General features: G+C 35.7%; 2 protein-coding genes across 2 annotated transcripts in view; one reads left to right on the top strand and one right to left on the bottom strand.

Moving 5' to 3' along the window:
* Ac78C (adenylyl cyclase 78C) overlaps nucleotides 1–20150 on the bottom strand; it is an 80264-nt gene extending 60114 nt beyond the window's left edge. Inside the window, exon 1 of the mRNA XM_085192722.1 lies at nucleotides 19987–20150. The gene's annotated coding sequence lies outside the window, so the exon portion shown is untranslated. The remainder of the gene's footprint in view (nucleotides 1–19986) is intronic.
* LOC146534289 (uncharacterized) lies at nucleotides 11070–12131 on the top strand. Its single transcript, XM_085193263.1, has one exon. The coding sequence runs from the start codon at nucleotides 11070–11072 to the stop codon at nucleotides 12129–12131; it is 1062 nt and encodes a 353-aa protein (XP_085049389.1).
* Nucleotides 20151–21431: the final 1281 nt, after the last annotated feature.

The raw sequence follows: 21431 nt of genomic DNA, 5'->3' as shown, positions 1-21431 counted from the left end.
TCACACCCTTGTGCCGCTGCGCCACCACGGTCTCTAATTTAAAAATAATTACACATATTATAGTTGTTTTCATCAAATTTCAATAATTATAATGAAGGTGACACTAAATTCGGATGCTCAATTACCGAGTAATTGGGTCAAGCTATTTAAGATACTTTCATTACAACGAGAGCCTTTCATAAAACGACGGAAACGGAATCGTTAAGAACTCTTATGACGATGCCTAAACAAACAAGTTTAATTAATTAGATACATTTTCTTGGAGTTTTGGGTATGGGTTCGAATCCAATAAAAATGTATTGGTTCTACTATTGTTGATATTTATTGTTTTATTAGTTCTTAGATGTTCACACGCGTGGCTAAATTGATATAGCTGAAAATATATAAATACTTAGTATAGGAGGTAACTTGGACCACGGATTACACCGAAGTTATTAACGTCATCTACTCACGTATAGTCCTCCTTAATAAATGTCACCAACCGAAAAGAACCGTAGAATAGTAATTCCCAGGAATTACCAGGACTGATAAAACCATGGAACATGGACACCTACTGTTAAGACACTTCGTTCCCATTAAGACACTTCTATTCCCTCACTTTTCGTCGAATGTTGGAGCCATTGTGTGTTAAGCGGAATACGACGGAAAATGGGGGAGTGTCTTAACACTAGGTTCCCTTTGCCTATCGTTTTTTTTTTATGAAAAAGGACAAGGCAAACGAGCGTTCGGGTCACCTGCAGCAGAGCAGACCCCGTGCCGCACCAGAAGAGCTACAGGTGCGTTGCCGACCTTAGAGGTGGAGATAGACGCGCTTTTTGAAGGTACTCATATCGTACTGACCTGGAAACACTGCCGCGGGTAGGCCATTCCACAGTTCGGTGCCGCGTGGAAGGAAATTTCTACGAAACCGCTAGAATCCAACCGAAACCGAAAAAAAATCGTGCTATATATTCGGGATTCAGCGTGAAGCGGAAAAAAACATATGAATTGGGCAAAAATGTTATTATAAAAGAAAAATGCATAATAAAGAAAGTAGCACAAAAATATTTGAAGCTAAAAAAACTGCTTGATCTTAAATAATAGTAATTTCATGAGAAAATAATGGCCGATGCAAAAATACAGAAATTTCGCAAATAAACTCTGTTCAGAATCGGGTAAAAAGATAAATTTAAAGTTTCAATGGATGACTTTCCCCAATGTCAAGAGTTTTAGTTGAAACATATAGTTCTAAAAATTTAAGTGAAATTTGTGAGGAGAAGTACTACAAGAGTTGCTTTTATAACAGTTATTTAGAGTGCGTTTAAAAGGACTCTAATTCCCTTACCTGGGCACTGGTTTGAAATTATGAAATTTCACATATTACTATGACCATTATTTCTTAGCTTTATGCTGTATTAAGCACATAGCAAGGGAACCTGGGAACCTAGTAATAAGACATTCCATTTCTTCTAAGACACTTTCGTTCTCCCCATTCCAACCCTATTCTGGAGGCATTGCGTGTGATGTGAGTGGCAAAACTCAACGCCGCGGTTTGTCTCCTTACCAGAGCTAGGGAATTAAATATTTCATTTCCTCGAGTGGGAATCAAACACACAACCTATTTAGTTAACATATATAATTTTACTTTTAACAATAAAATTTAATTACGTCAATTCCCCAACACAGACTACCTGTGATTTAGAAATAATCCTCAAAAGAAGCAATTTATGTTATACAATGTTTTGCTGAATTGAGACCTTCTCAAGTCAACAGTCCTGTATTATAATTTAAAAACAAATAACATTAAAACGTACACAATGCGAGACATATAATGAAAACATGAAATTTAAAATTAAAAAAATCTCTCTCTAATTTTTCTAATTTCTTCGAATAAAGCTTAGGTGGAAGGTAAAACATCTTCAATCCATTATTATATTAGATGAAAAGGCAGAGATTTTAATATTGAATTTTACAAGTTTTAGCGTTATTCTTTTTTTATTTTCTATATAAATGTACACTCTCTGATCATTTTTCTAGAAATTGCGCGTAGAGTGGCGGAACCCAACGCTGCGCTTATTTCTGCTACCAGTGAGTGATTAAAAATAATTCATCCCTCCGAGTCGTCCAAGTTTCGACGCGACGAAGACCTTGAAGGAAAAAAAAATACTTAAATACCAAAAATATCTAAGGGTACCTTATAATTAACACATTTTTTTACCCCTTCACGCTGTATCCCGCACACAGCAGGTTAAGCAGAGGGAAAGACATTCCATTCCTCATTTTCCGCTGAAGTAGGTAAAATTCACAAAATATAAATAAATGGACTTAAATATTATCTACTGATATCTTTCGGACTCCCACGCATGCTAGCTGAAACGTGTGTAACCCACACAATTACAATTATCATTCTGATACTATAGTACTTATATATCTATATATATAAAATCGAAAGGTCACTCACTCATCACGAAATCTCAGAAACTACAAGTGCTAGGAATGTAAAATTTTGCATAGGAGTTACTTATAGGATGTAGGTGCTCGCTAAGACGGGAATTTGCAATATTCGACTTCTAAGGGGTTGTTTTTGGGGTCGAAAGTTTGTATGAAACTTCGTTACTACAAATGCTAGGAGTCTTAAATTTTGCATAGACGTCACTAGGACGTAGTCATGGAGACAGAAATTAATAATAACATACTTCACGCGGGTGAAACCGCGAGCGGGCCGCTAGTACTTTATATAAAGGCCGTTGGGACAAATAGTATGGCTTTAGCACTACGGGTAGGGGTTCTAATCCCATTCAAATAAGTAACTCAAAATTTAAAAAAACACTTTAATCACTGTAGAACATACGAATAGTGTAAGATTTGACCTTACTACCCCATCATATTAATAAATAATAATAATCAATAAAAATTATAATAAATAATAATAAGTAATTAAAAGAAATCAGTGAAATCAAACTTAAAATCACATTTCTATTCCTACAAAAACATTGTAAATAGAAACTAAATGAATAAAAACCGTAAAGTAGTATCGCCCCAACTTAGACTTAGAAGTATCTATATAAAACTCAACGAAGGGTAAACAAGCACGACATGTGGGGGGGGGGGGCAGTAGTTAAAGTTTATCATCGAAAGAGACTGGACCTTGGCTATCATACCTTCCTATACAATGTAATAGCTTAAACAGGGTTGACAGTGACAAAAATAGAGAGGAGAAAAATTAAAAATATATTTCCTCTTTCTACGACAAAAATATATTTTATAGATGTTTTTATTCTTTTATAACTTTTCAAGTAGTAAATGTATATAAACCGCTATAAAACGTAATACAGTCTCTGATTCGCTATTTTTAGTTACCGTCTATGTCTGTAGGTGTTATAAAAAAATACAAAAAAATATAAGTTAACTTAGCTTCATGCTGTATCTGTAGCGGAGTAGTCGGAGAGAACGGAGGAACGCTATGGTCTCTACTTAGGGGGAACAACGGAACAGAAAAAAATCCTTTAAAAAATCTAATTTTATTTTTTCATTATAATAAGGGAAGCGTATAAGCAGTTGGGCCTACGAAAAACTACTAATGAAATACAATGATTTTAGATTTCATCACTTAAAAAAAATTGGACAGTCAAAACAAAGGATTAGTGAGTTCCACCACTCAACACGCAACGCCTCCATAATTCAACGGAAACAGGAGAACGGAACTGTTTTATAGGAGTGTCTTAACACCAGGTTCTCAAATAACCCCAGCCTACTCTAATATAAGCCATAGGCAGCGTGAACATAAAAAAAACAGCAATTGAAAGGGAAAATTGAGGCTAAAGTATCGTGTCACTTCACTTTTTATTAGTTTCTGGTCTAGTCGCCACCAAACAAAAAAATAATTTTTATAATTTAAATAAAAATATCGTATAGAAAAACAAAAAAAAAACATTAAAATTTAATAAAATGTCTATTTTAACTAAAATTATCGGTAATGGTACCGAAGCTTCAGGGAGAATTGAGTGTATAAAGTTGATTAATTATGCTGAAAACATGTTCCCAGCTCCAACTCCAGCACACTCGTTAAGGATTTATATTAAATTGCATTCCAGCCTATAGCGTGGCGTGATTGAGTGCGGAATATTTAAGAATAGTAAATTAAAAGTAAATAGACATTTCTTAATTTCGTTTTAATTAATAGTTTATATTTATTATATTAGCATGAGTTATCTGGGATTAAAAAATAAAATCTTTATTTATTTTTCACGTGGGTTTCGAGGCGCAGAGTCAAAAGCAACTATAAAAGCGACGGTTGTGGACTTAAATCCCCTTAGGAGGAATGATTAATTAATTAACTCCATGTCAGATGATAGGATGATAGAAAATTATTTTTATTATTGATATATTTATGTAATTAGTTATATTAATTTACATAACTTCATATAATGTGTGTTTTATGTATTTATATTACAATATTAAAGAACATAAAGTTAAGAACTAGAATATAGCTTAGTGTCCTTAGTTCATATCCCGGCACGTTCAAATTTCATTCTTAATGTCCAAAACGTACATAACCGGTTTATTTATTATAACTTTCAATATTTAACACGTCATGTCTATAAGCTTTTCAAAAATAAAGGAAAATATTAAATATGTATAATAAAATGTGGCAACCCTTTCCCTTTCAGCCAATAGCCTGTGATAGCGAAGCGTGAATGACTGTCTGCCGTCACTACGAGGTACTTGTCGCGTGAGACGGTAAGTGTCCATACAAAGTTAATTAATATTACGTGACTTGTCGCGTGATAAAGTTAGTTTAAATTACTTTTTAATTGATGGTCTTACTAATGAAATGCTAAACAAAATATAATATAGCTTAAGGTTTAAGAAGTATCTAGTTTTTAAACTTGGCTAAAAATAAGCAAGTTTTAAGGTAAAGCAAATATCATTAATAAAAAACATTTTTATTCTGTAACTAAGTGAAAATAATTAATTAAATAATAATGTGTTAAATAATAAGTCAGGTATAGAGTTAAAATAACAATAAAACCGAAGAAATTTAACAGTAAATGTTGTCACAAATATTTACAAAATCAAAAGAGAAATACTAAAAGAAAACTAAATGAAATACTGATTGCCGATAACAAACAAAAAATATTATTAAAAACTATGACAACATAATTGACAGAACCCAAAACAACCAATTATCCATGAAATGTTCTATACAAGAAAAAACAAAACAATATGAATTTCTTTCTTTTAATAATTTTATGTTGAATCAAAATTGTGAAGGGACAGGTGAGGTATAATTCTGTTTGAAATAAATTAATTATAAAAGTTTTATAATTTTTGAGTGCAGACCTTATTTCTATTCTGAATAATACTTTAAGTAGGGTGAAATGAATGTATATGACAAGTACCGATGGAGTGGGTCGTGGCGCCAGGAGACAGGGTCGGAGAGTAAACGTGACGGTTATGGGTTCCTTCCCCACTTAAAGAACTGACTATACTTATTTTCATGTCTTGAAAGTAGTGAACGGAGTGTCTTAACACTAGGATCTGTTTGCATAACCAGCTATATAGATATAGCGTAGAGCTAAAAAAAGTATAGTTTCAAAATAAAAGTTTTATTCTGTTAGATGTTTCTAATATAAGTACTATTAATATACACTCTGTTGAATTTTGAAACATAAAATTCAAACAGAATACTCTCTGCTCTCCTCATATAATGCAACACAACGTGAGAGTCCAAAAAAGGTAAAAAAGTCAAGAAGAGCTGGTTACAATTCTTGGTCATATACTATTCCAGTACTTCATTTATGGATGTAGAGAACTCCATTTATTTGTATGTCACATGTGGTTACCACAAGACAGTAATGGAATAAGTTTCGTTACAGTCGTTGCACTACTTTAGAAGGACTTTTTATTTCTGACTTGCTGTTTTCTGGAAATATCAGCTGAAGCTTGGTTTGTTCTAGTTCACTGAAAAATTTATATACAAAGAAAGATTCTCTAAGTCAAAATCTACGGCTCTGCCAGGTTGTGAAAAGGTAAACTAACTAACAAAAAGAATTGTAGGTATACTTCAAAGTATACCAATTGTAGCGCAGGTGAAAGCGTTCAGGCGACAGGTTTTAGGTTCGATTTCTACTTGAGGAAATGAAATACACAAACGTTTACAGCCTGTTTCACTATGCCACAATGCTACAACCAGAAATAACGAAATTTAAAAAAGCATATTTCTTGTCTCTCACAAAAAATAAATTTAAGGTATAATTATAAAAAAACTTTTAGTTATATATAATTAAGATTTAATTACCGCGTAGCACGTCGCCTCGTGTCGCATTACAACCCTCCACTCCACTATGATCGCGCCGTGAATGTAAAACACCCACTTAGTAGGTTGCTAATGGGATAAATACTTATTTGTGTAAATTGAAAACAGTTATTTTTCAAAAGAATTTTAAAAATTATTAATATATTATTAGCTTCACATTGTATACCATTACCAACAGTAAAGTGGGCAGAGTTAACCTATTATTAAAACATTCCGTTCTCCATTTTACCGTTGAATTTTCGAGGTATTGCGTGTTGAGTGGCGAAACTTAACACCGCGTTTTGCCTCAACACCAATAAACCAAAGCTTTGAAATGAAAATATTTCAATTCCTCGAGTGGGGATCGAACCCACTACCTAACGCACTTTGTGCCCCTATGCCACGAATGGTGGATGAGCTAAAATTTATTAGTTTAATTATTTAAACTAATAAATTGTAAATAGCATGTGAAATTTAATTAACACGCTAAGTACTTGCCGCCGACTGCAACCAACAAAGCTTTTAATCACACTGGCTGTTAGTTGAGATGTGTTGGTATGGTATAATTAAATTATTTGTAAAACACGAGTATGTAGAATTAATTGAAATATCTTCAATATAGTATTGTTTTTTTTTTGTTTTCTGTATCCCGCATATAGAGGGAGACTAGTGTTAAGACACTCCGCTCCCCACTCTCCGTCGAATTCGGGTGGCAATGTGTGGCGGAACTCAACGCCGCGCTTTCGCTCTACATCCACAGCGAAGGAATAAATATATTAAATATTTCGTTTCCTAGAGTGGGGATCGAACCTACAACCTGTCGCATTTACAATCACAATATTTTAACTCTAAAGGGATGAAATACGGGTTGAAAGTTTGTATGGAAAAAATTTAGATCGGCACCGATTTTTATGAAATTTGAATATTTTTTAAATTTTTATTAAAATTCACACTCTTTAAAATATTTCATTGAACACGTGTTTCGTGGTTTTTAAGAATTCACCCCCTAAAGGTAAAAGGCAAACAAGGGGTTGAAAGTTTGTACGGAAAAATCTATAAATCGCTACCGATTTTTATAAAATTTGAAATTTAGATATAAAAATATTCCATTGAACACTTTTTTCATGGTTTATTAGAATTCACCCCCGAGGGTGCAAATAACCAGCAGCTGCGCTAGTTACATATAAAAATCGAACCTACACCCACCGTGCAACGTCACAAAAATTCCACTGCACCATCAATTCTTTAAAACAATTAAAACTATACAATTTCGCAAAATGATACACGCTACCAACATTCCCTAACGACTCATTGTTCAAGTTAAACGAAGAAATAAGTGGAGACGCTCGTAAAGTCTTGGGTTGCGAGACCATTACAGTGCAGTAGGAGCTCCTTTCTTACATTTTCTATTTAGTGGATGCTATTAAAAGTTCTTTTGCCCTTTGTTAAAGTTGCAAGTTCATTTAAGTTTTGATTAAGGAAAAATTTGATGGTTTTGTTCTTAGTTTTTTTTTTTTTATATATATTTTTAAGCATTTTATTGATAATACTGCTCAACTTTTGTTTAAACCATTTGGAAATAAATATTTCTGTTCTAGATCAATAAAAATATTGGAAATATATGAATTTAAAATTTTAAATTTGGTAATGACATATGAAAAACGACAAGCAAAAATTGGCGCAAACACAGTTTTAAACATGAAACTCGAAGAAGAATTTGGCTCCTCTATAATACTAATTATAGCTTTTCCCAGAAAATATGAGTGTAGGTGTTACAGCGGAGTTTAGGAATTACAGGGCGCAACCTTTAAAACTATAAAAAAAATGTTAATTTAATTTAATAACGTATAAACTAGCTTTACGCTAGATTCCTGCCTACTGCTATATGGGGAATACAGTATGTAGCTTTTTGACGTGATAACGTCTTATAAATCGATGAACAAGCATAACTCATTGTCACGTTCCGCCAGAGCCGAGCGTGCAAGCGAGAGGGCGAAATAAGCGATATCTAAGCATCATCTACCTAAGCGATGACATTCATACTTGTGATTAATCTGTATAATTTAAATAGAAATATTAACCGAGGCCATTCGTGGCGCAGGGGCACAAGTGTGCGACTGTAAAAGCGACTGGTTGTGGGTGGTGTGTGTGTGGGTTCGATCCCTACTCAGGGAAATGAAATATTTATATTTTCATTTCTTCTTTCTAGTGTCCAGGCAAAGCGCGGCGTTCAGTTCCGCCACTCAACACACAATACCTCCAGAATTCGGCGGAAAGGGGGGAACGGAGTGTGTTAACACTATTTTCTCTCTGCCTATCCTGCTGTGTGCGGGATACAGCGTGAAGCTGAAGCTGAAAAACAGATAGTTAACTACATAATTCTTTAGTAATATAGTATATCATACGATAATAAATATTATATATTTCTTATACATATTTTGCAAATAAATTCCCTAATAACACACACACTTCGCACAACAAAGAAGCACACCGCGACCTCAACTTATCGAGTTATTGACGTTAATATACGTAAGTGGACTGTCCACATGCCCTTTTATCTGATTAAAACATGTCTTATTTCGATAATGGCCGCTCGTCACAGCCAATATGCCTTTTAACTTTCATATTTTGCTGTCCGTGGCGCCCTGGCATGCCTGTAACTGAACGCGACGGTTGTAGGTTCGATTTCCACGAGGAGTAAATTATTATTTATTAATATTTCTATTTCTTGGCTCTGGTAACAAGGCAATGCGAGCGAAAGAAACAAGAAAAAGCGAAACAGTGAGATCCACCACACAACACGAAATTCCTCGAAAATTCGATGGAAAGTGGAAATCGGAGTTGTCTTTAAATAGCGTAAAGTTAAAAAAAAAACAATATAGGTACAATATACTAGTAGCGGCTGCCTGACTATTGCTAACAAAATTAATATATTTTTAATTCTCCGTAGACTTTTTCAGTTTCAGCATTTTAATGATTTTTTGATATTTTACTATCTGTATTAGCTTTCATCTGGAGAGCTGATAAGAGTCCTTCAGAGGGGTGATAAGAGGTCATGTCTGGTATTCACCTTCTTATTTTTGTCTCTCTAATTAATACTTTGTTTACAATGAAAATTATATGAACACTATATTAAAGTTATAGAAAACATTTTTTTATTTCGCCGTTCGATCCCCTCTCGACGGAATGAATTATTATTATTTATACATTTTTATTTTATTTTGGCTGGCCCTCGTTTAGTTCCGCCACTCAACACACAATACCTCGAAAAATTCCGCAGAAAATAGTTAATAAAGTGTCTTCACACTAGGTTCCCTCTGCCTACTCCACTGTATGCGGGATACAGCGTGAAGCCGATTTAATTAATTTTTTTAATCATTTGAACGCAAAAATGTATTTGCACAGCGGTAACGTCATTTTTGACAGATTACTCCCAGGTTAAAAAGAAAGGAAGAGGAAAATCCAGTCTAATAATATCCACCACTGGACGTATACCTTTGCGAATACGATTCGCAAAGGTCAAAAGTGAAAAATAAGAAACGACATTTGAATATTTTATTATTCCAATTGATTTAAAATTCACCTCATTTGTTATACATTTCCATTTTCTTTACTAAAAGTAAAGTTGGTTATTCTAAAAGTTGTAATATCGAACAAGGAAAAACAATTAGTAAATACAAATTTAAAATCGTAACTTTAAATTTTTATTTTTCTTCTATTAGAAGAAAACTAACGATGGGAAAAAGATATTTACAATATAGCTTTAATGATATAACATTAGGCCAATTTAGAGCATTAGGACAGCGCCTTGACAGTCATGAACGTGACATATTCGCGCTTCTAAATAAACGCAGGGTTAAGTTCCACCATGTCCATAATCACTGGAGGACGTGGAGAAATAAGTGTCTAAGATTCTCTATAACTACTTTGTAACAAGTAAATAGCAATATCTCGAAGACTTTCTATCAAAATGCTTATTCAACTTTTATCAAGAAATAAGGCATTGAGGCCAATAGTGGCGCAGAGCTATAAGCGTCTGAGTGTAACCACGACGACGACGACGACGCGAGGAAATGAAATATTGAATACTTTCTTCGCTCTCCACTTCGCTCGCCACTCAACACGCAAGGCTTCCAGAAAACGGCAGAAAGTGGGAAGCAGAGTGTTAACACTTTTGGGGGTTAATTGTTGTCCGCGTCCGTAGGCGAAGCCCATTATGGGCTTCATGACTCTAGATACCCTACACGTGACCCCTGGGCAGTGCGAAATGGACAACACTCTTTCCGGTGGTAGGCTCCGGCCGTGGCTGGTTACCACCCTACTAACTAAATCGTACCGCCAAACGGTATCACCGCGTTCCGGTACGCAGCTAGCAGTAGCCAATGTGGAGGTTGGGTCTGTGCAGTTGCATCTTGACAATAAGCGGTTTGGAGCGCCTGACTGTCGCGGCACCGGGTGTCTGGCTCTGGAGGCTAGCAGGATCCGAAGCACGGTGCACCGCTGGCCGACCGTAGGCAGTTGGAGCCCCAAGTAGCGGGAAAGCCACCCGTGAAAGGCTGCCCCGCCACCTGACGAAAAATCCCGGGTTGGTTCACCTTGCCGGTTGGCGACCGGATGGGAGGACCAGGTGAGTATCCCTGGGGGGGTTCGGTGGTCCCTGCGATCTCCAAGCCAGCCTCTTCTGTGTGTGGTCGCAGTCAGCTCGCTCCTTTGGCTAAACGAGTCAGGATGCCTCGCACAACTGCCTTCTTCCTGCCTATTCACTTCTTCTCTCGTCTCAAATAATAATATTATGAAGCACAGAAACAGAAACAAGGTTAAACAGCGGTTGCACGTCCTCCCATTGAAAGTGCACCTCACCAATATTCGAGGCTTGCACTCTAATATCAACGCCGTCCACCACCACCTAGAGACCGAAAGACCGCATCTTCTGTCCCTAACTGAGACGCAGATCAAATGTCCAGCTGACGCCTCGTACCTCAACTATCCTGGCTACTCCTTGGAACACAGGTTCGAACTGCGAGCAGGGGTCTGCGTGTACGTTCGCGATGACATCTGCATCAAGCGTCTCAAAAACCTTGAGGTACCGGGTTTGTCTGTACTTTGGGTACTGGTCGATACTGGAGCAAAACAAAATGTGTATGCTGGTGTCTACCGCTCGCACAGTGGGGATTCGGAGACAACCAGGCTCTTTGATCATCTCAACGAAGCTGCTGAGGAGAATCAGCAGAGGTATCCAGCCGCACAGTTATTCATTCTGGGGGACTTCAATGCTCACCACAAAGAGTGTCTGTTCCCATACCAGACGACTGACCACGCTGGACGTGAAGCGCGCAAATTTTCACTATTGCAAAATCTTTCCCAGCTGGTCAATTGTGCGACGAGGGTCCCCGATGTTGAGTCCCACACAGCTAATTGCTTAGACCTTCTGTTGACTACAGACCCAGACCGATGCTCTGTGGCAGTTACGGCCCCGTTGGGCTCCTCTGACCACTGTCTGGTGAAGTCTGTATCCGTGTACTCACCACCCGATCAGGGCCCTTGCGGTATAAGACGGGTGTGGCGATACAAGTCAGCAGACTGGGATGAGATGCGCCACTTCTTTTCAGCTTATCCTTGGAGATCTTGTTTTTCTTCAGGAGAATCGTCGAGCTGCGCCGAAGCCATAACCGATGTCTTACGGCAGGGCATGGAGTATTTCATACCATACTCTGATATTCCTTCTGGTGGTAAAGCTCGCCCATGGTTTGATGCTGACTGTGACCGTGCAGAAGCGCGGAAACAGGAAGCGTACACTTCCTGGGCTGATGCTCGCACGCGCAAAGCTCCGAATACTCGTGAACTGAAGGCGTGAATAAGGCGAGCGGCCCAGACGGCATTCCTGCGATTGTGCTGCGAAACTGTGCCTGTTGTCTCCTGTTCTGACACGCCTGTTTCGACTCTCACTAGAGACTGGGGTAGTGCCCAAGTCGTGGAAGCTTGCAAACGTGCAACCTGTGCCCAAAAAAGGCAGTCGGGCTGACCCTGCCAACTACAGGCCGATATCAGTCACCTCCATACTCTGCAAGACTATGGAGCGTGTACTGAACAAAAGGCTTGTGGCATATCTGGAGGATAATGATCTCCTAAGCGATAACCAGTACGGATTTCGTAAAGGACGATCGACGGGAGATCTCCTTGTGTATGTCACTCACGTTTGGGGCGAGGCTATCGAGAGATATGGCGAGGCCCTTGCCGTGTATCTCTAAAGCATTTGACAGGGTCTGGCACGCAAGCCTCATAAGTAAGCTTCCCGCATACGGAATACCGCCTGACCTTTGCATTTGGATATCAGACTTCTTGAGTGAGCGATCTATACAAGTTGTCCTTGATGGCCGCGTATCTGATCAACAGGCTATAAATGCCGGTGTTCCTCAAGGTTCTGTTCTGTCCGCAACCCTATTCCTGCTGCACATCAACGATATGTTAGCACCCGGTATCGTTGGGTACGCTGACGATAGCACGGTTGTTGACAAATATCTGTCAAATGCGAAGGCCAACCGGAACGAAATCCGGTCTTGTCGGGAGTCAATGATCGGTCGTCTGAATCTGGCACTTCAGGGCGTCTCCGAATGGGGTGATGCTAATCTTGTCAGGTTTAACGCTACCAAAACTCAGGCGTGTTTATTCTCTACAAAACGGAGCCCCTTCGATCTTGCTCCGACTTTCCGAGATGTACCCGTGCCGATAGCTGACCATCTTGAGCTTCTTGGCATGAACCTTACGTCAGATCTGAACTTTGGACGTTTTTTCGAGTCTCTGGCTACTACAGCAGCTAAAAAAGGTGTCCTCTCAAGGGTTAGGCAGTATTTCACACCGGGACAGCTTCTTCAACTTCATCAAGCTCAAGTCCGATCGTGTATGGAGTACTGCTGTCACCTATGGGACGGATCTGCTAAATATCAGCTAGCGACCTTAGACGCGATTGAAAATCGCGCCAAGAAGCTCATTGGCGACACAGCGATTGTTAAGGCAAAGCTGCAAAGCCTCGAACACCGTCGTAAAGTAGCATGCCTGTCGGTATTCTATAGGATACATTTCGGAGAGTGTGCAGCAGCGTTGCATGACCTGATACCATCTTCTCCTTTCCATCAGCAGAGCACTAGACGTAGGCTGGGGTTTCACCCATATGTTATCGATGTGCCTTCTTCTCGTACGCAGCGCTTCGCCTCCAGTTTCCTAATGCGAATAGCTAAGGAGTGGAACTCCCTGCCTGCTCAACTGTTCCCCGTTAAATATAACCTGGCCGTCTTCAAGGAAAGAGTGAATAGGCCTTTTCTGGGTAAGCATGCTCCACCATCGTTCGCATCGTCACTTACCACCAGGTGAGATAGCGGACAAATGCTTACCCATCTTCAATAAAAAAAATAAAAAAAAAAAACACTAATCTCCCTCTACCCTGTTTTATGCGACAGCGTGAAGCTGAAAAACAAAAAAAATGAAGAAATAAAACGTATAGCAGTAAGTACAAATGAATGCATTCAGCCCCGTCGTCGGAGCAATTATAGCAAACGACTCTCTTAACGGTCGTCCACCGCGCTATGTCCCACTTCCAACACATTTCGCAAATTTTAGTGCGGTCAAGGATTGCGTCAAACATGCTTAAGTTGTTCGTATAATGAAATAATAGTGATGTTTTTTAATAAAATCTGCCAAAAAATATGGTAAAATTTGTAAAACAATTGTCTGATTTAGTAATTTGATTGGATAGTTTGTTTAATATTTAATTTATTTTTATTGTTTCTACATTTTTTACTGTATTTTTTTAATTTTTGATATATTTATGACTTTTAAATCAAGAATCGTTTTAATATACAAAATAAATAATAATATTAATTTTATATATAATTTATGTAAGGTTTCGCTACTGTCACAAAATTATTTTTTTAAATATTTTTTTTATAACTATCACATTATTTTTATATATCTACTATAGCACTGGCCACACACATGCCGTAAAGGCCGTGGATTTTAAAAATAGAAAATAAATAAAAAAAAGAGGAAACACGTGGATATCGAGGACGCTTGGAGATCTAATATTTCAATGAGAGGTCAGTGTATTTTAACATTGTTATTATTATTTTAAGTTATTTTAATATTTATTGTTTCTAAAAAATGTTTTTCGTACTATTAGCTATTTTTGATATAGTTTAATTATAGTTAATACTGACTTGTGATTTAATTATTTAAATATTATGAGGATAGGAGATAAGAGGGAATATTTTTTATTTATGTTCCACGTTGTATCCTCAAACCATAGCGTTGGGATCCTACATACCTTACAAATTACAATCCACCCAATTTGCGTGACGTTAAGTATTAACAGTTTAACAGTCTTAGTTTTAATTTCTAATATAATAAATATATTATATGTATGCAGCTACACTGGAAGCCGGAGTAAAAACCATCGCAATTGACATATACCTGACTGAACGCGGTGATTGAGGCTGTCAATTTTACTCGGGACAAAATAAAAACTGTAGTAGGTACAGCCTCAGAGTTCCACAGAACACTTGAGTCGTTTATTCGAAAGAAGTATAGCAGAATAATTTTATGCTGTTTTCTACAATACTTGACACAATTTATCAGAAAATTTTCATTTCTTAAGAAGACAAAGAACGGCTTTGAGCTTCCCCATTCAACACGCAATATCTCAAAAATTGGATGGAAAGGACGGAGTGTGTTGACACTATGTTTCTGCCAAAAAAAAATTCCGATATATTTCTAATTTTGTACGTTTTTCATTAAAACCTTTTACTGATTCTCCGCATTTGTCAAGAAATTTAAAACAATCACATCCATATATTGTTGACGTGTCCTATATACATATACATACAAACTCCATATTAGAATAAGAATTAATTTACAATTAAAACAAGCATACCAAAGACAAGACTTACTTCTTACTACTACAGAATAATTACAATCAAACTGTTTACTTAAGAACGTCTCGAGACCCAGACTTCAACAATTCCTCTGTACCCTGGTCCCTGTCACTTCAAATTAATAGCATCACGTCTAGTCATTATAATGGGGGATTGAATGAAATACTCGTAGATGCTATAAATTGACTCTATAAATCTGCAGTGAGGTATATTGCGGTGGCTGGGAAGTAGTGTTCCTATATATCGTATAAATGAACTTGTTTTTTGCAGCTTCATGCTTTTTCTTCCATTAGGCAGAGACATGTCCTTCTCATTAAGACACAGAAGAAGGTAGGTGGAATAACTCAAGGCTTCGTCCTAATAGAGCGAGGATAAGTACTGATACGAATTTAAGAAATAATTTTGTATTGGATAATTTATGTGTCGAAGAAATAGTTACTTTCATTTGGCCAAGGAGTTGGCCATTAGCTGTGTATTATAAAGAAAAATTGATATCATATAAACCTTTCCAGGAAAATCGAGAATCGAACCCACGACCTGCCGCGTTCGCATGCTCGCATCTGGCCTCATATTATTTATATAAAAATACAAATGTATAATTCGTAATATATCACCCACCAAAAATATCTTAAATCATAAGCAAATAAACCTTAAGTGTTAACCTATCCTAGAAATAACCTTTTTTTTAAGGTTATTATGCATAAAATTTAAAAAATAACAGATTTTCTAAGTGTACCACCACCACGTACATATTTATATATAAGCGCTTCATTTAAATAGAATTAATGCGAATCTCGATACGTTTTCAACAGGAAATTAAGTTGTAAATTCATTATGAACATCTCTTTGAAGTGGTTCTATTATATATATCCCTTAAAGATTATGACAAAAGTTAATAATTAACTTTAGTTAGTATTATTTAGGCAATAACTTGAGGCCAGTCGTACCGCAGGGGTGTGACTGTAAACGCGACTGGTTGTGAGTTCGATTCCCACTCGAGGAAATTAAATGTTTATTTCAATTTAAGATCCGCCTATTTGAGGTCCGCTATTCAACACGCAATGCCTGCAGAATTCGGTAGAAAATAGGAAACGGAGTGCCTTAACACAAGGTTCCCTCTGCCTCCCTTGCTGTGCGGTGAGTACATCGTGAAGCTGATTTGTTTTTTTTTATTTAGGCACCATAGACGATGATTTAAGATCATTTATCTTATCATTTTTATTGGCGGATGTTTATTTTATTTTTAATTTGTACTATATCGTCTAACTTTACTATAGTATTAGATAAAACCTAATATTTAATTATATTATTATTATAAGGATAGTCCGTAGTTTTAGGAGTTTGTATATATTTTTTATCATACTATGTAGGTTACAATATTAAAATAAATTAATTTTTAACAAAAAGAAAAACCGACTTCTAACAACAAACAAAAAAATTAATAATAATTTTACAAAGATTTTATAATTTTGAAATGAAATCGGCGGAAAATGGGGAGTGCCTTAACACTAGGTTCCCTCTGCCTACCTTTCTGTGTGAGGGATACAGACAGTGTAAAATAAACTATTTTAAATATTAGCAACATTGTAAATCATATTTAGTGAACGATAACATAAATGAGTCATTTAAAGCAAGCTGTGTAATTAAAATTATTTACTCGCGTATATCATTCAGTTTCCGCAAGTGCAGATAGGAGACGTTGAGGTAAATAGAAAATTGTATAACAGATAAAATAAGAGGATAATGGAGGAGTTCCTATATATGCGTAATAATTTATAGATAAAAAAAATAACTGATATATTTTGTTAGAAATTAAATTGAAATTTTGATATAGCACTGTTATTTAACATCTTTTTTTAATCAGCCGATTGTCGTCCACTGCTGAACGTAGGCCTCCCTCATCAAGCGCCAACCATCCCAATCTTGGGCTTCTCGTATCCATCCGATTCAAACGACCTTTAACTTTGCAGCTTTAAAATGATTGAAGGAAGTTATTTAACTGCCTTCTGACGCTTGGTTTCTTCTTTTAATTTGGACATATTTTATATAATATGTATGTATGTATGTATAAATATATATAGAAAAGTCAACAACCTTTTTATAAATAAACTTACATAGACGTAGCTAGTAGCACTAGCACGGTGACGGTGGCATATCGATGTTTTTATCGATATCTCTGTTATCGGCGATAATACGCAAACTATTCGAAAGCTCACTGGATCGTGGTATCGTATAGCTAAGTTTTTATATGTTTGTTATTCGTCCTTGTTTTTTTTTTGTTTTTGTCTGTTTTATGGTTTTTGTGTAAAGTTCCTACGATATCACCGATAATATATTCATCCAGTTATTCAAATCTTAAAATTACTTTGAAGAGCGTAAATTTACAGCAAAACATTTTTTTTCTATATTGGATTGATTTTTTTCTATATATTTTTTTTATATTAGACTTCTTTTTCTCATTTATCTCCACAGTAGTCAAATAGAAATATATAAAAGTTATGTTTAACATATGATACATTCTACCTGCCCGAGGCAGCTAGAATTGCAACAGTAATTCCTGAGATTAGCGGTTTCAACCAAACAAACTGTTCAGTTTTACAAAATTAGTATAGAATTATAGATTTACTCACGTTTTAAGGTGTACAAAAAATATCGTTTTATTAATATCTTAAATTGAGAAAAAAAACTGCTCTAACCTAACCTCATATGATCCAGTCTCTATAGCTGTAGTAAAAAAGAACTGTCATTGTTATTATACACACATTCCCAGATGTTGGAAATTATAAATGTTCGAGCGAAAGGAAAGCGTTGTTTTTACGTAGATTATTATGTCTATTTAAGAAGAAAATTATGATGTGCTTTGATTTTTTTGAAATTGAGATATTTGTAGTATATGGAGTAAAAAAAATTAGGCTTCAGTTTTTTCCTCTAAATTTCTTAAGTAAATCTTTCATTTTGAACATTCAAAAAGACGTTATCGTTCATAACAGACATGTATGTTAACCTTAATGTTTTTAAATTTTATTTTTCAACGGTATCTATTACTGTGTGTTACCCCAAAAAAAAGAAATAACCAGAGAATTCGCGAGCGCAGCCAGCAAAAGTGGTTGCAACCAAAAAAAATCTTTATCTTTTATCTAAGATAGACAAGTAGCAAATAATAATTATTAAAAATACAAATAATAAAAAATAAAACGTATATTTAGGTGTAACAAAACGTAAAATAATGAACTTTTCGGTGAACATTTTCCTTTATTTACCGCTGCACTCAGAATGTCTCTATAGGATTCCCAGTTATTTGAATTGAGGAATTATATTGAATATATTATTTAATGACGAGTAAAATTGTATAAGCATATATAAAATGCTTATATTATAATGTAATATGACGATATGATAAGGAACCTATGGTCCTTTGATTATGGCGTTCCGAGCGTGCCAGTTGAGCACTTCGCCAATGTCACGTTGTGTGGAGAAGATACGAAGGAGAATATGATGATAGCAAACGTACAGGAAGTGGCGGACTAAGTGTCGAGTCACTAAGCTTTTTGGTCTATCTGTCACTACGTCTGATGGAAACAGATAAAATAAATATAATTGAAAAAACTATAAATGAGATATATTTTATATTTACAGTCCGTCCAGGCATTTTTCCGCAAATAAAAGATAAATTATTCGAAATAACGTGTGTAAACGCGCTGCTTGTGCGATTGATTCTCACTCGAGGGTATAAAAATGTAAGATTTTGATTTAATTTTTCAAGGCAAGGCGCGGCGTTGAGTTCCTCCACTCAACACACAATGTTTACAGGATTCGACGGAAAGTAAGGAACGGAATGTCTTAACACTAGCTTCCCTAGTTCCCTCTGCCTACTCAGCTATGATCTGTATTATATAGATATTCCCATACAATAAATGTAGGAAGGAAAAGGGCAGATAAAACACAATACAAAGAAATTAAATGAATACAGGAAAATATGCAAATAATCAAAACTATTCGAACGCGGATAATAAATCACTTTAAGCAGGTATATCCTCGTTTACGGGGAATTCCCTTTACGAATTTTATTTCACTCAAAACTTTATATATTCCGTTACCATTTTTTTTAAAAGAATAGTGTAATAGCAATCACAAATGAATTAAAGATTACAAAATAATTAGAGACTTGTTATTATAATTTAAATGATTATAAGCAATTTCTTCCTAATGTCAAGTCACTCCGTTTTGAGAATTCCGTCCAAACTTGGATCAATACTGATTACGCGTCGCTTAACGCCGCGCAAATTGAATCGAATCCAATTCCGAAAAAATCCTATTCCGATCTGTCCATATAGATAAAACCCCAGTTATACTTATACACGCGGGTTTTCTTTAATATATAAGCTTAAAAAAGAAATCTAGTTATCTCATTCAATTACAAAATGTGCATTAAGTATTAACTAGATATACTTAACTTTATAATGGTAGCTCTCAGAGTTTTCTAATAGATGCTTTTCTTTTTACTCGCACGACTTAATTGCATTCATCGTATATAGATATAGATAGAGACATTCTTTGAAACAACTAATTTATTTTAAAATATATTTTTTCTTAAGTTTACGATAAAAATTAAATAATAGGTTTGGGCTCCAGGGCTCGGAACTTGTAATTTGTTTCTAAGAGAAACCTACTAATAATAAATTTAAATTATGTTTTATTTACAATAAAATAAATTACTTTAAAATTCCAAATATAATATTTCAAATAAACATTCCTAACAATAAACAATACAAAATCTAACCTTACCTTAACTTTTTTTTAACAGGCACCTGTACAAAAAAAATCACAATTCAATCCACATATTGTCAACACTCACTTTTGGCTGTAACTTTTTTGATAAAACACCAATAAAGTTAATTATGATCTACATATATAACGACATGTTGCCGGTTCCGCCGCGTCCGCGTAACTGTCTCAGCGAGGCTTAGTTGAAAACAATGCGTTTAAAACTGATATCACGATATAGGAACGTTCAATTGCTTATTCATATTATTTTGTATTATTATAAAAATATATAATTATCAGAATGTTTTATTAAGGCAGTAAGAAGATCTGATTGGATGCAATGGATATAAGTTCGACTTCCGATCAGGGATTTCATTTGTCCGTTCTAACAAGTCAAAGTAGTGTTGAATTGTCTTGACACATCACTAGATACCTCGAAATCGGGCGGAAAGTGGACTGTCATAGTACTAAATTCTCTTTATCTTCTCTATATGATGAAGGCTGCTATGAGACAAAGCGTGTAGTTGGAAAAAAAAGTATTAGTAGCACTTTAATTACTTTTAATTGTTAAATACATATAGAAGTAGATTTGATTATTTTGTCGTGTTTTGTGTAGTGCAATAACAAAATGAAATGCAATAAATAAATAAAAATAAAGAAATCTGTTTCACGTTGTAACCCGCACTCAGCAGGGTAGGCAGAGGGAACCTATTGTTAAGAAACTCGTTCCCCACTTTCTGCTGAATTCTGTGGGCATAGTGTGTTGAGTGGCAGAGCTCAACGCCGCGCTTTTGCCTCGACACTACAGCGAAGATATAGAAATATAATTTGAAATAATCATCTTCTCGAGTGGGGATCGAACCCACAACCAGTCGGTTTTACAGTCACACTTTGTGCCTCTGCACCACGAATGGTACTAATACATAATTTTATTTAATACAATTAAGTTGCAAAAACAATTATCAGGTCAAATAAAATTTTAGTATCTTACAAGTGGTACGTTTATTATCAACATAATCAGGATTTATTGTTCACAGATTAAATTTGGATTAATTTAGTGTAAAATTATTATTATCTTAATTATTGTGCCAAATATAAAAAATCACAATCAAATTATATTATTACCTATAGTATTAAAGCGTGGCACAAGTGTGTGACTATAAAAGCGACGAGTGTGGGTTCGATTCCCAATCAGGGAAGAGAATTATTAATTATTAGTAAAGTCGGCAGAAAGTAGAGAAACGATTGTCTTGACAAACGTGTGTGAACCCAGAACCATTGTGTTACAGTCACACACTTGTGCAACTGGGCCACGACGGGCTCAATTAAGTATTAGAAAATGTGAGTCTAAAGTAACAAAAGCCTAGTCAATATTAATTTTCTTTATATATACCTACTATACTTTGAGTGTTCCAAGACAATTAGTTCAGTACGACCAAAACATGTTTTTGTCTAAAGTTCCGGCC

Source organism: Heliconius melpomene, chromosome 11, assembly GCF_056956725.1.
Source record: "Heliconius melpomene rosina isolate 202511_hmr_F chromosome 11, ASM5695672v1, whole genome shotgun sequence".
NCBI classification, from domain to species: domain Eukaryota; kingdom Metazoa; phylum Arthropoda; class Insecta; order Lepidoptera; family Nymphalidae; genus Heliconius; species Heliconius melpomene.
Note: the sequence above shows the minus strand (reverse complement) of the source record. Positions and strands in the feature narration are given on the sequence as shown.

What these genes read in the sequence shown, in the direction of transcription:
- LOC146534289 (XM_085193263.1), top strand. Translation starts at nt 11,070, where the DNA reads ATGAAGCACAGAAACAGAAACAAGGTTAAACAGCGGTTGCACGTCCTC.